At 36.1% G+C, this 22044-nt stretch overlaps 1 protein-coding gene across 1 annotated transcript in view; it reads right to left on the reverse strand.

Annotated features, from left to right (window-relative positions):
- The window catches only part of UNC13C (unc-13 homolog C), a 501491-nt gene that overhangs the window by 66715 nt on the left and 412732 nt on the right, over positions 1–22044 (reverse strand). Inside the window, exons 23-25 of the mRNA XM_084880006.1 lie at positions 20551–20628; positions 7486–7574; positions 2342–2491 (exon numbers count right to left, since the gene is read on the reverse strand). Coding sequence (XP_084736132.1) covers positions 2342–2491; positions 7486–7574; positions 20551–20628 — 317 coding nt within the window. The remainder of the gene's footprint in view (positions 1–2341; positions 2492–7485; positions 7575–20550; positions 20629–22044) is intronic.

Genomic DNA, 22044 nt, shown 5'->3' on the forward strand with positions numbered 1-22044 from the left:
TAATTAGGGTACTCCTTCAATCACACTGTACATGTGTGCCCACACATGGTATTTTGTGGAAGAGCCACACTCACGGGGCCAAAGGGCCGCATGTGGCTCACCAGCTGTGGTTTGCCAACCACTGGTCCAGGGTACTATAGGGTTGCCGGTTTGAAGACAGCTCTCTCTGACCTGCTCTCCTTTCCTCTCTCTCTCTATAAAAATTATTAAAACAACAACAACAACAACAACAACAACCCAACCCAAATAAAATTTATACTTATTGTCTGACCAGGATATTGTTTCTTTAGATTTTATTGTGTTTACTTGTATAACTTCCTTATTTTTTTTTTGTTCTAACCTTGAGAATAGAAATAATATGATATTTTTAAACTTCCCTAATAAGTGGCTTTAGGGTTATGCATTCTGAATTAGTTCCTAGAAATTCTTTCATTTATTTGACTCATATAATAATTCTTGCCAAAATTTTTAAATCTCTGACACAAATTTTTAAAGCTCATAGATGTTTTTCTATCTTTATATACTGTCTTTACTAATGTTTATAATTATTTGTATGATGACATAATAAAGAATAATCATAAATAAAAAATTAAAACTGAGTAAAATAAGACTCTAAAATATACTAAAAAGAAGGGTTTACTCACTTTATGTATTAGCCCCATTTTATAGGGCTATTATGGAGTAAGGTCCCTCAGCTAGTAGCTGACAGTATCAGGATAACTTAAAACTTTCTGTATGTTCCACAACTTTTGGTTACAGTATATTCAAACATACAAAGTTTTGCTAATGATAAATAACATATCTATATACTGCTGTTAGAAATCTAAAAACATAGGCATTCCAGTAGGAGTTTTCAAAGGACCAGAATTGCTTGTTTTGCTTTTGATTCACCTTCACATGGACACCCAAATGGTAGTGTTCATGTGGCTCAATCCTGTGTTGCCTATAGTAGAGATCCATACAATACAATAAACCTTTAGGGTTATTTAAGGTATTAGGTGAGAAGAGTAAAGGTCTACATTAAGAAATAAAAGAAATGAGAAGTCTTTCTCCCTGCCTTTTTTTCCTTCTTCCATTTCTTCTTTCCGCTAATTCTTTTTTCCACCCCACTTGCCTGCGTACCTCCTGCTAAGCTAATTACCTGCTCACCTATCTTCTAGATATTTCCTCATAGAGGACAGAAAAGAAGACTTAACATACCTACCAAATAGTAAAATCAAAGTGATGAGAACATTAGTTTCACTTATGTATAAGATTATAAGCAAAAGGAAAAGTTGTAAACATATAGAAGAGGTTTTCCCTAGGGTTTTCTTTGCTTTTCTTATCTTTAAAGAGAAGTATTGCATCTTCTCATTTATCTTGGTCCCTTTGGCATTCATTAATTTGCTGCAACAATTTTAAATAAAGTAACATATGTAACTACCAGGTATGACACCGGTCCCTTGGTAGGTATTCAAAATTATTTTTTGCCTTTCTCTTCTACCTTCAACTCTGGTTTGAAATATCACCGTTTAAGAAGTCATGTCTTCGGTTGCTTTAGATCAACAGTTCCTGATTTTGGACACATGTTAAAACATAGGAGCCTTGACTCTACTCCAAACTTATGAAATTAGGACTTCTAAGACTAGGGACTGAGCAGAAACTTGAAGATAAAACAAAACACACACACACACACACACACACACACACACATACACACACACACATGCACATACACACACACACACACACGCAAACAAAAAAACTTTTTGGTAAGACCTCTGTCTTAGTTGGTCATAAAGGCCCCCATTTCCACCCACTCCCACCAACTAACTTGTAATTTCCATGGAGTCAGGGACTGTGCTTCTCTTTTTCACTATCTAATGCCTAGACTAAGGTTTGATACAGAGGGGCACTCAACAAATAGTTGCTAGAGGTTGAACTGGTTACTTGCCTCTGAGCTGAGTTAATTCTAGTACATTTGTGTGATTCTTTGCCTCAGTAGGTTTCTGATATAAAATCAGATATTCTGGACTTAACTCAGTCTTTTTTTAAATGTCCAACAGGTTGTAAAACGATATGCCTTCTCAGGAGTATAATATCCTCAAGCTCTTCCCCCTCAGAATAGTAACTGCCTCAGTTACCAATATTTATTTCCTTTCCATTACTTCTTTCCTGTTCAAAATAACTCTTGATTTTTGGTCACTAGTAATGGACTAAAAGTGTTTTGCTTTTTGATGAATTAATATTGTAGAAGCCTTTTTAAAACTGTCCTACACAGAGGAAAACAAATATTCCCCTTAAAATCATATCAGTCAAATTTAGGGTAATTAATAAAGAGAAAACTGGGTAGAAAACTTACGTTTTGTCCAAGAAGTCCATGAGAGGCCTTAACACAATCTCCGCATCCATTGCCGCACTGTTCTTATTAGATGCAGTATTTCCATTTGTTCTCATTTGATTTAGTTCAAATCCCATCTGTTTTATACACTCCTTAATAATAAGCTGGAAACTAAAAATAAGAAATATAAATACCTGAATAAAAGCACTTATGCCTTTCTTTGCTCATGTTTTTTAAATTAAACCCACGGGAGTTTGATCTGTTTCAGGTAGTGTAAATTCCCTTGCTCATTAATTTTTAAACTTAATTGTTCAGCTGAAAATTTTTTTATTGTAATGAAAGATTACTTGGAATATAAAACTCTTCACAATGAATGAATTTGAGCAGCGTTCATTTGGCCCTTATCTCTCACTGTAATAGCTGAGGTGTTCTTATGAGAATTATTTGGGAAAATGACTATTGTTGAAAGATACTTGGTATCTGGGTTTACATTCTTCATTTGGCTTCTGGGATGCCACTCCTTCTTAGCTCTGACCCCACTGGCTGCTTCTTTTCCATTATTACCTGACTATTAGCCATTAGAGTAGGGTTGCCAAACTTAGCAAATACAACACAGGGTTCCCAGTAATGTGAATTTCAAACAGTGAATATTTTTTAGTATAAGTATACCCCATATTCATACTAAAATTTATCCATTGATTATCTGAAATTCAAATTCGGTTGGGCATAGTCTATATTTTATCTGGCAACCCTACATTGTAATCATCTAGGCTCAATCCTTGGATCACTCCATCTCTCCATAAAAATCACTTTCTTGGCAATCATATCTAATCCCAATGGCTTTCATGAAATCAATACACTGGTAATTCCCAAATATACATCTGGAGACATAATTTGTAATCTAAACTCCGGACTGTTTTATTAAACTGAGTAATATGGGAAGTCTATGATAAATTTTAAATGATTTCAACTTGGATGTTTTTCTTGCTTCTGGACCTGTTTAGCAGGTTTATAAATATTGGTCTATAATTTTGAGTGCATAGTCAATGCTTGATTCTACTTCTGCTTTCATGTTGGCCTGTTGCCATCTTTGCTTTGTGCCTTCTTTGTGACTTTCTTTACTGTTGACAACATTCTTGCTCCTCTGTATCTGGTTCCTTGATTCTTGGATATCAGCATGTATCTATGGATGTGGCTCATTTCTTGGCTCTCTGCATATTTATCTAATTCAATGGAACATCCCCTTTCAGGCTCAGGGACAAAGGAACCCAAATGCATGACCACTTGCCTTTTACTTGGCTAGACCTACCTTTGGACTTTTGTTGGGGAGGGTGGATGGGATGGTGAAGAAGGTGAGAAAGGGGGTGGTGGAGATGGTGCTATGCTTAGTTAGTAAGAGTAGAGATGGAGGATATTTAGGGCCATGCAAAAGGAAGTTAATTAATATTGGGCATTTTGACCTGTTGATTTACCCCTGGGTCATCAGTGGTCCTGTTGAGTGTAGTGATAATCACTTTTGAGATAGCAACTTTCTTGTGCACACATTTTCAAGTCAGTAGAGGATAGACTGAGCAGAAGGTGTGATACTCACATTCCTAAAATGCGTGAATAGATTTCTACAACAGACCCAAATGGTAAACCCCCACCAGAAATGAGAGCTCTGTGTGTGGGATCAGGAATATGAAGGAAGGGGATCAGTGCATGAGAGATAATGGCCTTCTATCTTGGCATCAATCCAGGGTGAACTAATATATGCATTTTATCTAAAAATCTCATCTCTATCAATTTTTGGTAAATTCACCTAAGAAGATTTTTTTATATCTATTTAACTGGTTGAAAAAATTCTTTACTAATCAGCTTGAGTTATTATCAGTTAAAAATGACAGACTCTGTGAGCAACCAAAAAGCCAAACACTCTATAGAAGAATTCCTATAAAATGTTCCTGAATTATTTCTTTACTTTATCCAGCCAGCTGCTGGTACCAAATATTTCATTCAAATAAACATAGAAAATCCAAAAAAATAAAACTGAAAAATATATGTGTAAGCAAAAACCCAAATGGTACAAGCTGTGCCATTTTAAAAACACCTGTATGACAGCAGTGAAGTGGTATTGCTGAGTCTCAGTTCCCAGGCGGGTGCTCTGTGACCATGTCAGGAACCCAGCCTTCAGATGTGTGGTTTGGCTTTCCTGGCTTTCCTGCAAAATCATCCTGCTAGGTACATATAGTAGAATTATTTTATTGTGGGTTTTAATAACAACAGATAAAATGCAGTTTGGGCAGTTAATGATGTACTTAACATTGAAGTTCTAGACCACTAATTTAGACTCTTAAGATTCAGATTAAAGTATCTGGTTTCACTTCATAGCATGATCTCACTGATCATTATGGGCTTCCCACCTACCCCATGTGTGTGATGTAGGCCTGGTTAGTAGTGTGGGAAATCAAACCATAGCAACAAGGACATAAGAAGTATTCTTCTTATAAGGAAAGCATGACATGTGGGTTATTTATTCCAATAATTCTAGCCCCAAGTGAGCAAAGTATTAGATTTTTCCTATTTGCAAAGACTACCAAGGAGATAGATATTGGGTAACCAGGAGTTTCACTATCTAGGTTAAAATAGCTGGTTTCGTATGAATAGAGTACTTCAAGAGCCCACCTAAGGACACCACTCCTTATTTCATAACTCAAATTTGCTCTGATTTTTTCAAACAAAATAACACGGACCAAAGTAAAAGGTACTTGCTCATAAAGACGACTTGGATATATTTCAGAAAGTAATTTAAACATACTTTTTCTATTTATATTCTAGTTGTTATTCTGTTTAGTCATCTTATTTTAGAAAAAGTTCTAAACACCCCTAGCTATTCCTGACCACTTTTTCTCCCCTTCTCTTTGCTAAATAATCTCTATTTTTGCCTTCCTAGGTGAAGGTAACAGTCTTTCTGCTAACAACATATTAATTCACAACGGGAATAAAGTAGCTGACTAAAAGCACCATCGCTAGGTGTCACCCCCAAGTCAGAGCCAATTAGTTTCTAAATGTCTGGGACAATGTCAGTCTCTCTGCAGGTAAACAAAACCTTCAACTTCCTTATACACATCTAGGTCAAATAAGCAGGATCACCCAGGTCAACTAGCAACACAGACAGAAGGCAGAGTGATTGCCCTACGCAAGGTTTCATCTCACTCAGCACCTGAACTGTGAGGATGGGCTCCACAGAGACAAAGAGCACACCTCTAACTCTGGAGAGGAGGCCAATAGGGATTTTTCTTTGCCTCATTCCTGTATTTGAGTGAAAATATGATGCTTTCAAGTGTCATTTACTTTTTGGTCTTTGATTTCAACTGGTATAACTAATCCATACAATGCCCATTAAAATGTACCTTTCCAAAACACAGTGAGTAATAAGTGGAGTTCAAAGAGTCCATGCCATAAGAGTAATTTTTAAGCCTCATTTTATAACTGAATGCATAATTTATAATAGTAAGTCAACACTTATTGAGCTAATATTTAAACAAAGAGCTGGCCCTGGCCAGGTAGCTCAGAGCATTGTCCTGATAGGCCAAGGTTGTGGGCTTGATCCCTGGTCAGAGCATCTACTGTGTTTCCCCGAAAATAAAACATCCTCTGAAAATAAGACCTACTTACAGGTTTCCTTCTGAGTGAAATATAAGGCATCCCCTCGAAAATAAACCCTCCCCCACCCCCCAGGCTAAACATGAGAGATTTGGTCCACTGATTCTGAAAGAAATGGAGTCACAAGAAATTCACCAGGAAATTCAGGAATTGGATTGTTATGATGATGTTCCAGAAGATGATGACATGATTTTCATTGAATAAATGAGTAAGTTCTTGGCACTGTAGGATTCAGTTTGTCTGGTTTGTGTTGACAACTACCGTACTACCATACCATATATAGGTAATAAATTTCCTTTATTTTTATTTAACAATAAATGTGTACCGTATTCTTCTTCATGGAAAAATAAAACACCCCCTGAAAATAAGACCTAGTGCATCTTTGGAAGCAAAAATTAATATAAGACACTGTCTTATTTTCGGGGAAACAGGGTGTGAGAACCAATGAATGTATAAATAAATGGAAAAACAAATTGATGTCTCTCTCTCTTTCTATTCCTTCCTCTCTCTCTCTATCAATAATCAAAACTTTTAAAACAAATTATATATGAAATGAAAGAACCTTTTCAAAGAGGTGTTTGCTTTCTTATCTATTTTAACATTTGAAGATGAGATGATAGTGTTTATTTTTAGAGGACCAAATGAATCTTATATAGGATAAACTTCTCCCTCTTTAGAACAATGCCATGGACAAATAGAGTTAATATAGTTTTATTTTATTATTTTTAAAATATATTTTATTGATTTTGTACAGAGAGAAAGGGAGAGAGATAGTTAGAAACATCAATGAGAGAGAGTCATCGATCAGCTGCCTCTTGCACACCCCCTACTGGGGATGTGCCCACAACCAAGGTACATGCCCTTGACCGGAATCGAACCCGAGACCCTTCAGTCCCCAAGCTGATGCTCTATCCATTGAGCCAAACCGGTTTTGGCTGAGAGCTAATATAGTTTTAAAACACGGAGAAAATATGAATGTGTCAATAATTTCCAACAGAGTAGTTTCATTAAGATTTCTAAATCCTAAAACCTAGAATCTGGATTTAATTCAATTATGGGGATACAGTTCAGTTATTTGAAAGTACAATCACATTGATATGTATGACATGAATGCAACTCAGACTTATGTATGTAAGTCTCTCTCCCTCTCTCCTTCCCTCCGTCCCTTCTTTCAATAACCAATTGATAAGCTCTAAACATAGAGTTGCAAATAGGAAGGAGATATGGCTTCTGCCCCTATGAAGCATATAGTAAGGGAGGCAATCAAGCAGTTAAGCCATAGCTTAGAGCTCAGAGTTGTAAGTGCCACCCAACTGAAGGATGCACAGTGTCCTGAGGATCACATAGCGAGATAACACGGTAAGACTGCAGGGTCATATAAACTTTCCAAAGGAGGTGATGCTTCGATTAAGTCTTCAAGTTAAATGGATTTAGCCAGTCAGGGGAGAGAAACAGCACTGAAGGCATAACTGCTATGAACTGAAACTCGGTATAATAAAATAACTACTTAGGCCACTTACCTTTCCCCGTAAGTGATGCTGAGCTCATCTAGAACCCCACTGAGTTTCACTTGGAGTTCCTTCAGAATAGCACTAGCTTCAGGATCTAACTGCAGAGAGACCACAAACAATGTTACTTCGGAGTTCTGAGAAAACATGCTTTTCCTCCGACAAGTATTCTGCTTGTTATAAAGGAATGTTAAACAATAAAACACTTGTGAATTTCCCCCCTTTTTTATCTTTGAAGTCAAATGCAAAATCTAGGAAATTCTACATAAATCAGAAGAATTTTTATAAATGAAAAAATCAATCAAAATGCATCGCATGCATACAAATAACAGCTAGATAGCAAAGCCTTTGCTGCTTGCAGCAATGGGATGCAAGGCATAACAACATCAGCTTCAAGAGTATGATTATATCATAACTTGGAAAAACTATCAATGCATTACTTAAATATATGTGTTGCTTAAAATTTTTTTTTCATCTTTATATCTCTCTAAATGAACAGGCCCATTAAAAAAATGGTGAAATTAATTTTGAGTACTGCAATACACCTCACTTAAAATATGTTATTATATTTTCCTAAGTATGGAATTAAATGTAACAGGATATATAAATTATCCAAGCTCTTCAAATGTTTCTCTGAAAATGCCAGGCCTGACTTCTCTTTTTGGGTGTCAATTTGCAACTCAGAGTTCAAGATTCAAAGTTTTACACATTTATTTTTTAAAGTTTCTCTTTTAATATTCAAGTACTTATATCTTAGAACTAAGCTATTCAGCAAATTTGGGGACAAAACACACTAATCAAATCAAAATAGCTTTTTTATACGTTTGTTCTTACAGGACAAATTTTAAAAGCCAACTTATTTTTTTTTATTAGATTTTAGTTGAGTTGAGTTTTGTTTGTTTTTATTTCAGAGAGAGGAAGAGAGAGGGAGAGAGAGATAGAAACATCAATGATGAGGTAGAATCATCCATCAGCCTCCTGCATGCTCCCCCACCAGAGAATGAGTCTGCAACCCAGGCATGTGCCCTGACTTGGAATCAAACTGTGACCTCATGATTCATAGGTCAATGCTCAACCACTGAGCAACATTGACCAGGCAGATTTAATATTACAAAATGCTATGTTATAAAAATAAACATCAATCTGTCATCTTGACAGAATATTTTTGTAATTTGTGCTTAAGATCAACGCAAAATTTACCAGCATTTAGAATATTTTATTCTGTTTTTAATTTTGTTTTTGCAAATGAGTTGTAATAGGATGACTTTTCATAGATGTATTGTATCAAGCTGCTACGTAGAAATTCATATAAAGGGAAATCTAGACTATTCTCTGAATCATAAGCCAATCTCCCTTTGAATCTTGAGAAATTTAGTTTCACATTATTAGTACCTATAGTTCTTATACAGGTGGGTCTACTATTGAAAACAAGAGAATGGGATAAAGCCAACTTTTGGGAATAAAACAAATTAAAGGAGGACTCACAGCAATAGAATCTAAAGACTATGATTCTACCAAACACATGCCGGACCCGACATCATTTTAAACACTTGGAGCCAGCCCAAGGACAAAACCAGTATACATTGATCCTGTAATCCTCCCAAGAGCATTTTTTAATATTACATAACTGTTAGGAAAAAGTATTATTCCTATACCCTAGCCACTGGGTAGTTTAGGTTATATTGATGTGACTGAAAACTTTGGAACAGAAATAAAAAATTGCATTTGACATCTGATGCTTTATTGATTATATCAAACTAATCCTTGATATCAAATTTGACTCAAATCCGGGTGATTTCAGGATTGGTTAGTTTCTACTACTCTATTAGAGCCAATACGATTAGTTTCTACTTCTCTGTTAGATTCTTTTGGACTCCATTTATTTTTTTTCAGATTGGCTCACAGCTCTTACCTACAGACATACAGGCCACCATAACAAATGCAGGCTTTTCTAGGAGTAGGAAAACCAGAATGTCCTTGAGAGTTGCACTCAGCTACAACTAGTTGCAAGGAGTGATTCATAAAGACAACTAGAGAGTACTTATGTAATAAGACCTCTACTACTATGCATTGAAGCATGATTCGCCTAATAAACCATAACTCTTCAACCTTTAACCAGACTAAGTATGTGCATTATCCAACCCAATACTAGAGAACTATGCAAGCTGATTTTTTTTGTTATATTTTACTAATAATGTTGGCCTAAGACCAATTTTAATCTGATTTTATTTGGATAAGAATGTTGCAGAATAGGGAATGTAAGAGAAGCTCTTCCACATGGTTGTCTTCAGGTTCCTCACACCTTGGGAAAAGTGGGTGTAGGTGATAGTTTCTTACATATCTGCCACCTTCAAGGAAATGGCTCAGATAATAGGGTTCCCTTCAGGAAATGTGGGTGGTTCTTATTTAAAAATCAGATTGTGTTTTTATACTAGGTTGATATCTACTCTGAGATAGTTTGTTCATCTGTTAGGAAAATGATTTTTAAAATCATACACAAATAATGAGATAAATCAGCTGGGTAAAATTATGCTATTTTCCCATAAATTATTTTAGTCCACTTTAGGTATTTTGAGAGTGGAGATTTCTTATCAAATAATTGGCTATTACTTGAACATCTGAAATAGTTGAACTATAGAAATTTAAATGTTGGTTGACAGTTCTCATTTCCTGAGAGAAGAATGGGTTTCTAAGTAGATGCTGATAGAATGCTTATAACCAGGTCAAAAGGGGAATAAAAGAAACCCAGAAAATGTTTAGTTTCAGTTAAGTATTCAATGTTTATCTGATCCAAATCATGGCATAAACCATTAAAATAGGAACAGTAATTTTGAGTCCAATATTCGAATTGTAGGTCTTTTGCAATAATAATGAGCATAAATACCAAACTCTAATTATAAAACAATCTCTTCAGATTGCCTGAAGAGATTGTTTTATAATTAGAGTGCTTTATAATTATAATTAGTCTGGTAGGTTTCACACACTCCTCAAAATTTTTGCAGAAAGTCCTTTAATAATGCTCACCATTTACCAATTCTTGAGTAATTTTGCATTTCTGTATATGGTCAAATTGAGGAAAATTTCCTTACTCCTATAAGCTCCATAGAATTTGTAAGAAATAATAATCTGATCTTTGAGAGTTTCTTGCCTAAGTTAACAAAAGCATATATTATAAACTATTGGCTACTTTGGAAAGTCCAGAAGCTATGTAATTTTTTTTTCACAAAGGTTTAAGTCTTACCCTAGTTTTTAAGTTATATGATATCAAACATAAAAATTAACTTGCACCTTTTTTGTTTCATCATCAAATTATTAAAAGCCTAGAAAAAGAAAATCAATCAAGCATTTTCAAGTCACAGTTAATAAATTTATTTTAAATTAGAAACTGAAGTAGCACGTGTACCTGAAAAACTTGAATGGTTGACAAAAACTAAACAATAAATGGATCCATGTAAAGAGGAATATACTCAATGAAAATTTGAGAATACTAAATAAAATTCTGAGTTTACAACAAAGATCACAAAAACAGATTTTATAGACACTCTATGAGAAGTCTAAGAATTCCAAAATCTAGGCTAGTAAAGTATGGCTCTAATGATCAGAATGAACTTCAGCCACATATAAAAAAATATCTGAATTTTACACCATTGAGATATTTTATACCATCCAGGCTTGATAACATAAATAACTTGTCTGGAAAAGATATCTAACAGGAATGGTATCTTTTAAACTTTGTTCTTACAGCTCTTCTACTTTTCCATTAAAAGGAATTCATTTATCACCACCTTTTGCAAATCTTCCTCCACATGTTCACCCTAGGCAGTTAGTAGCTTTAGCTTCTGCATTAGCTCTGCTTTTCCCCATTATTGCCCACACAACACTCTCTTCTGATTATTCTGATATAAATCTCTATCTTCAATGGTGGAACTCTATCTTATTAGCTTTCTATCTAGGTGCCTGCCTCAGTGCCTTGCATGCCTAGGCATTTGCCAAATATTTGAGGAGGAAGGCAAGGGCAGAAATAAGTATGCACAGACTCCCTCAAAGAAAATGCTGATGTCCAGAATACTCCTTTTCCTTGAAACACTATTTTGTAGTGACTATTAATAAAATCTTTCATTCCTTGGCAACCATATATTCTGGAGTTACAACTTAGTCAAATATTTTTCTGCTTGCCAGACCATGTCAGATTATGTCCTGATATTTCTTTGGCTCGACAAAATATGGTTACCACATACCCACACTGCATGCTTGTTTTCCAGCACAAAATCTTTCCCTGAGAAATGTAAAGGGAGGATATGTTATCTCAGCCTCTTTCAAAAGCAATTGTTAAACCAACCATTAAGGACTTAGCTAGATTTATAACTCATTGGTTGGGAAGTGGCATTTAAACTCCTTTGAAAACTCAATACAAACTCTTAAAAAAAATAAAGACTGTATGGAAGAAATTAAGGATCTCTAGTGTGAATTTTCTTCCTTTTCCAGTGTGCATTGCTATCTTATTTCCTTTCTCTATTTTACAGGCTACTATAGACTACCTTTTAGCATGTTCATCTCATCAGTGTTAGCTTTTCATTATTTGTATGTCTAAAGCAGTGCAGATTAGGGAGGCTCACTGCCCTCATTTTCACAGGGTCAAAAATTGAATCATTAGTCTGGTAAGTTTCACACACTTTTCAAGATTTTTTCAGAAATTCCTTTAATAAATGCTAACTGCTTCATAACTTCCATGAGAGAGTAAGCCTCATTTCAAAAAAAAAATGTTGTTCAACTTGAGTTCTTGGTTCCTTCTTTTGGATTTTGTTTCATCAAATATCCTTTTTTCTATTTTCCATCTCTCAATCGTTATTTTTATTACCCTATTTTATAAATGTGCTCAAATAACATTTATGTTAAAATAAAAAATAGAATAATAAAAGGGGAAAAAACAACTTATTTGAAATGATCTTTCTATTGACATCTTGCTAATATATTTTCTACTCTTTGAATTGTTTGCAAAGTAAGTACAAATTCCACATCTTAATTTTAAATGTGCATTAAGTCTCTGCAGTGTGGCTTCTGCTCTTGATACTTCACTGAAATGTTCACATATATGTCACCAACAATCTCTTGGTTACTAGGTCCAATGACTATTTTTCCTATGCAGCCTGCATCCATACTGTTATTTCTCAAGCTCTTTATTTTCTTGCTTCTCTAAAGATTATCTTCTACCACTTTTATTTTTCTGTCTATGACTTGTATATCTCTTTTATTGACTTCTCTCTATTTTTCCTTAAATACTAATGTCCTTCAATTTTCCATTCACAGTCCTCATCACTATAGTTTCTCTTAAAAAATCATACTCTTGCCTATGGCATCAATTTTCATCTCTATGCTAATGACCCCCAAGTCTATTATCTTCTACTAGTAATTTTAGCATGTTACCTGCCTTCCACATCATGTCTAGTATTCTCTTGTATCTACTAGTCTTTTCTACTTTGATGACCTCAAGTTCAATATATTAAAGAGTCATCTTCTAACCTGCCTATCTTTAAGTTTTATCTCTTGTTATTGTCTCTAATTTGATTGATAGCATATGATTGTTTAAGGCAGAATTGTGAAAGTCATCTTTGACACCTTTCTCTTCTTCCTTTCACATTCACTCAGGGGTCTTCAAACTACGGCCCGCGGGCCACATGCGGCCCGCAGAGGAGTCTGATCCGGCCCGCCAGGTTTTTGGGCAGTGAGCGCAGCCGAGGTGTTACAGTAAGAATTAGTAGTTCATATAGTCCAGCCCTCCAGCTCTCTGAGGGACCATGATCTGGCCCCCACTTTAAAAAGTTTGAGGACCCCTGACTTAGATACTCAATACAATTGATAGTATCTCTGAAGTGTTTTCTCCATCTTTCCTACTCTCTTTTTTTTCTGGTGCAAAATTTTTCTTATTCAGATTATATTGCAATCATCTCTAAATTGTGTTCTTATCCTTGCTTTCCTTCTTCTACTTCATCTTCCTAACTGTTTCTGGAGTTATTACGATAAAGCTCAAATCTGATCATAGTACCTGCTGATACTCCTAGTGGCTTTCAATCAAGGAATTACTTCAAGCAATTTCTTATAAACTGATCTTAGCTTTTGTTATTTCTTTGTTTTGAAAAGATTATTTATCTCCAACCCTTCTATCTGACCAAAAATTTACTTATCCTAAAAATGCCTGGCTCACATTAAAATATATGATTGAAAAGTAGTAAAAATTCCATAATGATTCCAGTAGGAAGTTACTTTCTTTGGAATGACCTAAATCACTTTGTAGATCTACAGTGTTCAGCATGGATCACATAGTACATTATGCTATATAATAAAAGGCTAATATGCAAATCGATTGAATGGCAGAACAACTGGTCACTATGATGCACAATGACCACCAGGGGGCAGGCGCTCGATGCAAGAGCTGCCTCCTGATGGTCAGTGCACTCCCACAGGGGGAACGCTGTTCAACCAGAAGCTGTGCTAAGGGTTGGTGAGAGTAGCAGTGGTGATGGGAGTCTCTCTTGCCTCCGAGGAAGTGCTAAGGAGGTCTGATTGGCAGGCCTAAGCCATTAGTTGGACATCCCCCAGAGTGTCCAAATGCTCCTGGACTGTGAGAGGGTGTAGGCCGGGCTGAGGGATCCCTGAGTGCACGGATTTCGTGCCCTGGGCTTCTAGTCAGAAATCAGAGAATATATGTTCTTCTCTACTACAAACAAACATGCCCCAGATCTTCCTAAGTTTCCCTGTGTGTTTTTTTGTTTCTTTTTATATTCCTCTGAGGAGATACTCTCCCAAAGAATATATAAGATCATTTGTAGAGTTAGACTATGGCAATTTTCTTATGCTATTCATAATTGAGTGAACTGTTATAGTAGAGGTATTTCTATAAATTCATGCTTCTAACTTCTTGGTTTCAAAAACTTGAAAAACATCATTCTAATTAAAGAGAGTATGCAGTGAATCCAACTGTCTCTGTGCTTCAAATCAATCAAATGCCTTGAGATGGTAAGTCCTATTTGTTAACCAATTGAAGAGATGGTTAAGAGAAATTAACCAGGCAATATCTGCATGCTGCTAAAATAAAAGGCCAGCAATGCAAAAATGTAGTTCTTGTTACCAGCTGCCATGAAGCTAAAAATAACTGTCATTCAGCCAGAAGACATCTCACCTTTGAGCCTTATTTACACAATTAAAGGCCATGGGTTTAAAGTGTTTTCTTTTGTTGGAGTATATCATATAACATCTACAACTTTCACTGAAGTATATTTTCACATTTAGAAAATAAATAAACCTTACCCCAATAAACCTTACCTCTTTAGTAAACTTCGAGTTCTTTGAGGGTGAAGTCTATATCTTAGTAATTATTGTATCTCTGGTGTCTAGTAAAACTTATAGTTCACAATAGGTGCTCAGGAAATAAATGTGTGTTGGATGAACTAATACATTCTGTCTTCGTATGCAATGTGTTCTAACCTCTGTTTTTCATGAAGCGGTCAACCCCAAGTGAAGAGTTGCTTAAAGAGGTCCAGGCAGAGCAGGGAGTCGGCTTTTAAATATCTCTTTAAATGGGTGCTAAAAGGAATATCTGCTCTGTTATTTTACAAGGCCTTGCTATTTGTAAGCTTCTTGAAGCCCAATGCATTTGGTTTGAAATATTTTTATTTTTTATCTCAACTCTTACCCCTCTAGAGATAAAAGTAGGTAACAAGAGACCCTTCAGTCAAATAGGAAGAACTTTGGAAATTGCATTTTAGAATTGAAAGGAAGACATAATACAACTAGTTAAAACTGTTTATTCTATTATGTAGTGACATCTAACAAATACTTTTCTAATTTTATTTTGTAATTGCTATAAAATAGATTTTAAAAAAGCAGATTGATTCTCCTTATGTATCAAGTAGATCTCTATTTATGTTAAGGAGTAAAGGTGAGACAGATCATTTAGACTAAACATTTAGCCTCTGACTATACCACCTCTTTCTGAATCTTGAGAACATATGGGATTCAATTGTTTGGAAGCACCTTAAGACAGGGTGCAATAGTGCAGGTATATTCTCAAAATATAGGTAGCCAATTTGTAGTCATAAACAAATGTCCAGCATATTTTTAATCATCTGGGACTTAGCTTAAAGTTTATATTTAATCTTAGTAAAAGAGATGGTGTAGTCAGGCTAAATGTTTAGTCTATCAAGATTCAAAATACATTAAGTAGGTCAGTTAGGATACCATAAAGGTATTCTGAGCCATTTCCTAAATACCTGATTGCTACTCTAAAAACAAAGAACAGTAATTTTCAAAATGTGGTCTCCTGACTAGTACCATCAACATCATGGGAATTTATTACAAATGCAAATCATCAGGCCCCACTCCAGACCTAGTGAATCAAATATTCTGAGGATGGAATTCTGCAATGTTTTCATAAGCTCTTCAAGTAGTTCTGATATATGCTAAAGTTCAAGAACTACTGGCATGGAGTAGTGTTGCTGATAAAGCAGTGATCTTCAATCCCCTATTGCCCAGCAGGTATAAAGTTGAGAGGATAGTGCTAAGTAAAATATGACAGAAGATAATTTCTGCCCTCTCTGGTCTATGTAGCTGAAAACTGAGTCCATATGGCTAACGTATTTTATAAGGGATTTCAATGAGCTACGAGCATATGCTTTGGCACTCAGATGCAATTTCTAATTGATACATCAGATTCATCATGAAAATGAAAAGTAAGCCCGGGTCTGTGTTGCTCAGTGGATTGAATGTTGTCCTATGAAACAAAGGTCAGTGGTTTGATTCCCAGTCAGTGCACATGCTCGGGTTGCAGGCTTGATCCCCAGTAGAAGGCGAGAAAAAGGCAGCTTATTGATGTTTCTCTCATTGATGTTTCTCTCTCTCCCTCTGTCTCTCTAAAGTCAATAAAAACATATTAAAAAAGAAATAAAAATGAAAATTAATATAGATACTCATCTCTGAAACAAAACAGTATTAATTTGTTCAATAAAAAATATATGTTTTAAGGTAGATGGAGTTATGTTCCAGATTCCTTGGCCCTGTTCAGGAAAGATTACCACAATGAGATGGCTCAAAAAAAAATCAAGTTTTTTGAAACACATTAATAAACATAACATTATTGTTGTACCTAATTGTTTTCCGCTGTGTTTAGCAGAATGAGAGAATTTAGGTAGGCAAACAAACCCCCTATTTCCTCTAAATGTCTTAATAATGGCTAACTTCCAGAATCTGAAGTGCTGTCAATAGGTTAGTAGGCCTGGTGATAATTATGGATTCTACCATTCAAGAATATTGCACCAGCACAGGTTTGTGAAGGAATGATGTGTCTTCTGCTTACACAATATAGTCATAGTTCTTCTGAATCAATAAGTTCTGTAAAGTTTCATAATGACTATTATGACTTCCTGAAATTAAATTTTAGATTTTATTTTTCATGTACTTGTACAAATTATATTGCAGATCAAGAAAGTACAACTAAGTCCTGTCCATAGCACTATGCATTTATGAGAAATTAATACAGACTAGGTATTTGTTTGCAATTGATGTGTACTGAAGTTATACTCATGAAATAATAAAGCTATTAAAATAACATACACCAAAATATGTTTGTTTTGCTTTTGAGCTATTAGTGCTTTTGTAGGATAATAACAAGATCATTCATTAATAAATGAAAATTATTACCTGGCATCCTGATAATCACTTTTGTTATTGTGTGATAAAGGGGCAGGTAATACAGTTTGGACCTCATGGTATAAAAATTCTATCTTAAGTCACCCATATTATGGGTGGGCCGTTTTATTTGTTTCAGTATAAGGATTCCCAAAACTATATGCACATTAAAAAAATCACCTGAGGTGCTTTTTAAGGTAAAGACTCTGGGCATCATTCCTAAAGGTTCCTTTTGCTCCAAAGTTTGTGTGGCATTACAAATAAACAAACAAAAAAAACTTTTCCATGGCCATCAGAGAGTTGCTATGCCAAAGCATGCTCTTAAGTTGTATGCAGGGAAGCATGTTAGAAAATCACTTTATAGGAGAAAGGGTTTCATGGTTTTCTTTTTCCTTTAGGGCATTGGAAAAGAATGTGCCAACATGGGGCGCAGGCCGCTGTGCAGGCAAATGTTAACAGTGACTGCTCACGTGACTGCTTCGGGAGCCACTGTCAACACCAGCAGACCCAAATGGCCATCCTGTTAGGCAATGTTTTCATCTTGGACTCCGTACAGAGAGTGACCCTTTCCGCCCCCAAAAAGGTTTCAGGCCTTCTTCCCCTTTGCAGATGGAAAAGTCTCATCCTGCAAAGAAAGAACAACTGCCCCCGCCTTGGTTGGGTTAAAGCGGCTGAGAGCTGCAGCAGCATGCAGCCAGGCCTGCAAGTGGCCAGCACTCCGCAGAGAGTAGGCGAGGCAAGCAACACTGCGGTTAGAAGCCAACTAATGAACACGTGGCATCAAAAGCTATTTTGAGCAAGTACACAAGCAACCGTTTGCTAATTAGATTTTTTGTGGCAAGAAGTGCACATCCTAGCACAGATGGTAGAGGATGAAAATAAGAAGAAACTCCTAAAAGAAGGGTAAGATCTAGGGTGGAAAGCTTCCCTTAGCCATGCCAGTCAAGATTTTATAACCAGTTCCACGGCGAGGAAAAACTGGAAATTGGCACTAGAGTACCTTTAAAGGCTTGGATAAGCCTGTTTTCAGTGCTACATATATTTTTCATATGAAAGGGTGGATTTTTGTCATTCTTAATAAATTCCTTTCATCTTTATAAAAGCCCCGAGTTAAGACACTGCCGTTTACAGATAACTGCATTGAAAGGTCTCTGCCTGTTATTTTGAGATTCTGGTGCCGAGGGGAGGCCAAGTGTAGCAATGAGCAATCTTCACAGAATTCTGTATTAATAATAAAGTTTATTCCTATCTGGGAGGCTGCATGTTACACTCAGACTTGGGTTCAGGTCTCGTTTCCTCTCACATTTTTATCAACCTATGTGCCATGCTGACTGGGTCTGCCTGAAGCTTTTTCTTAGCAGCAAATTAGAAGATGTAAAAGTAGAAAAGAATGCCCAGAAAGGGAGATGGGAGAATAGAAGAGAGCAAGGAAAAGGAGACGACGAAGAAAAACATTTTAAATGTTGGAAAGAAAGGAGCCAGGGCCCATGCTGTCCCTCTCACAGGTTATATTGTTAGAAGCTAGACATTCATTTGCTTATTTGACTTTTCCATTTAAATTATGTAAGAGGAATTCAGCAATTGACATTGCGAATGTTATGAAGGGAGAAGGCCCCAAGCTCAGTGTTCCTAGTTTCATTATCTTCTCTAGTCAAGAAGAGTCCTGTGATGTAGCCATAAACTTGCAACTAAATTTATAATGTGAAACCTGCACACTTCAAGCTGGGGGATTTATCTGAAATAAGGAATCCATTTTTGATTAGTGAACAAGCCACCCCACAACTTTTCTAGTTTAGCAAGTGGTTTGGCCCACACAGTTTATTTAAGTATAGATGTGATTCATCTGGTTAATACGCAATTAGCAATATATCACTCAGCCATAAAGAGTAATAAAATAGTAGTAGGATTAGGAGAAATTTCTGGAAATAGGACATTTGGTATAACTTCATCCATAAATGATTTGTGGTCTTTAACAGCCACTAAAAGGAGGTAGAATTTTCCACAAGAAATCAGTAATTTCTCCACTGCTTTTCAAATCAGCAAGTGAACTTAAAGTCCGAATATAACACACAGCTAAAACTACAGAGGGGATCTTCACGTCCGATCCCTAATTGCTTGTGCTCTCCTAGTTCGGCGAAAGAATTCTAACCGTGAGATTGATGCTCTCACATCGTGCATAACCAATACATAGCATGCTTTGGGGAAGAGGTTCTTCTTTTATACAAATTAGACCAAGTCTGCAGGGGCAGGAAGCACAGTGCATCCAAGTTCGTCCTTGAACTGTTGCACCTTCACACGTGTATCCCAGTGCTTCTTGCCTGTAGGATGCTAAATAGCAAGTTCATTATTCCAAAGACAGGCTCTCAGAGGACAAAAAGGACATGGGGGCGGGAGGAGGGGGTTGTAGAAATGTCTCCTTGGAGTCACATGTGTAGAGGCCCAGTCTTTAAAGCAACATTCGGGGCCTTATACATTTAGACATAAAAGAGATCTTTGCTTTGAAATAAACCCACTGTTATGTATATCGCATACACTTACCAGAGTAAGTGTATGAGTTATACATAAGGAACAATGTAAATAAAATCTTGACCAGAAATACTTCCCCCTCTAGCTACCCTTTGATATTTTCTGGATGGTGGGGAGGGGGAGGGGGAGAATGCCAGCTGCCTGCTCTCTTGGCACCGTCTCCGGTCCTCATTCCCCAGGTGCTCCCGTTGGTTTGTGAGAGGAGCTATGACATCAGGAAGAGGCAGGTACAGAGCTAGTACCTCACTGTCTGCCTGATCCAGACAAGCAAATGGGGTTAAGGAGGAAGTGCACTGGGCTTTAGCTTCAGTGGGGGGATCAGCCAGGTAAAGGATACGATGCTTACTATCACAAACCTCATAAGAGAATCTTTCTCCTTCCTTCTTCTGCTCATGGGATTGCAAGTCATAAGGTGTTGGACAAAGACACGACACATTACAGGCACAGCACACAAGACATTTTTCACAGATATATTAAAACATGAATAAACCACCAATACTCAAAACCACCAGCACCACAAAACACATTTCAGAATGAACATTGATATCAAGTTGGCATTGCACAATATGGCAAAAAAAATCTGTACTCTGTGAAACTTTAAAGATCATTAGCATATCTATTTAATTGTGCATATATATGACTATATATATATATATACACTGCAAAAGGCTACTGACCATCTTCCTCATCCCATCCACACTGCTAATATATTTACTATATTATATTTCATAATAATAACTTCAGCTATTATCCTTTCCCTTTCTTTAGCTAAACCATGTAAAACTTGATTATGAACCTTTAAATGACAGATATGCTGCTAATGATCTCTAAGTAGGTATTAGGCAATTATAGGCATGAAAACATACCCACCTCTTTTCCTCCCATGGACTCAAACATTTTTTCCAACTGGACCCGTAATTGCTGAATATTGTTCATCAGTATACAGGGCTTTACGTAAAGCAAGCACAAAAGAAACAGTGTCAGAATCCTTTTACACGAAATTATGGAATGAGTTTACCTTAAATGTAAGAGTATACAACCTATCATTGAAGCCCTATTGTATTATATTTGGCAAATGCAATAATTCTGTACTTTAAGATTATGCTTTTAAAGAGTTAAATGGAAGGAGAAAATATAACAACCACTTTAAAGAATGAACTTTAACAATATACTCAGACAATAAAGCATTGAAGAATTGCTACTAAAGTTGTGTGTGTGTGTGTGTGTTTAATTCTTAACATCTTGGTATTTATACTTAGAAATTAACCAAACTGGTTTTTTGTGATTTATTTCAAGGAAAACAGATTAGTTTTAAATGTCATAATTTCTCTTTTTTAAAAACTAAAACACTATCTGAAATTTAAAAATCAAAACAACAACAACAACAAAACAAAATAAACAAACAAAAACACCAAGGAAACCTTAAGCGGATTCTCTTAGGCTAAAAACTCCACAAGTTGATATTCACGGCCCTTTATTATCTGGCTCCTAAGAGTGATTCCTTCTCATCTCCGTCTGCATTATGATTATCTCCAACTCCCCGCAACTAATTCCCTCCAAAATACCTGCACTTCCCATTTGCTGTGATTTGGCTGAGCGTGTGGCCTTTTCCCTTAGCCTCTTTGCCTACTTGAATCAAATCCATCATTCAGGTGGAAACCTTCTCTTTCCTACATTGTATCCTTTGGCCAGTTACTTGACATTTGTTTTACTTTGCTATATATTTGTGTTTTTTTCACTCTCTCATGAGCTGGCCTTAAACCCACTGTATGTGCGGCTGTGCCTTTTAGCTTTTTTTTTTTCTCCCTCCCAGAGTATTGCATAGAGCCTTATATTTGCCTACAACATGTTTCTTTTCTTGTCCTCCCCACCCCAAGAAGGCAGAAATATAACAATAAAAATGTACAGCTTTGTGGCAGGACTAGATGTAACCTTTGAATAGTAAGAATTAATTTATAATTAGGAAAGAGAATTCAGGAACAGTTCTAGAGTAATTTACTAGTTGCTGCATACTGATCCCAAAGAGCCACTACATCAAGGGAAAGAAAAACAGGAAAGAAAGGAGAATGGCTGTATCTTTCAAGCTGTTGGGAAACAAGCCAATGGATCAGAGAGAGGCATGCAGAGGACTCATAGGACATCAGGGAGGCACTAGCTCTCATCAGTGGAAAGATTCTGTTTTTGCTTTAACCGCATTCTGACCTTTGAAAACTTTCTGCTCTACTCTTCAAGTGACCACATCCTAACTTCAATTTATGGAAAACGATTTTAAACTTATTTTCTGTTTTCTTGATTACAGCCACATAAATATTTTATTGTTTAAACACAGATATCTATTTATCTCCTGTCGATGCTGTTCAGTAG

Source organism: Pipistrellus hanaki, assembly GCF_964339955.1.
Source record: "Pipistrellus hanaki genome assembly, chromosome: 1".
In the NCBI taxonomy this organism is placed as follows: Eukaryota; Metazoa; Chordata; class Mammalia; order Chiroptera; family Vespertilionidae; genus Pipistrellus; species Pipistrellus hanaki.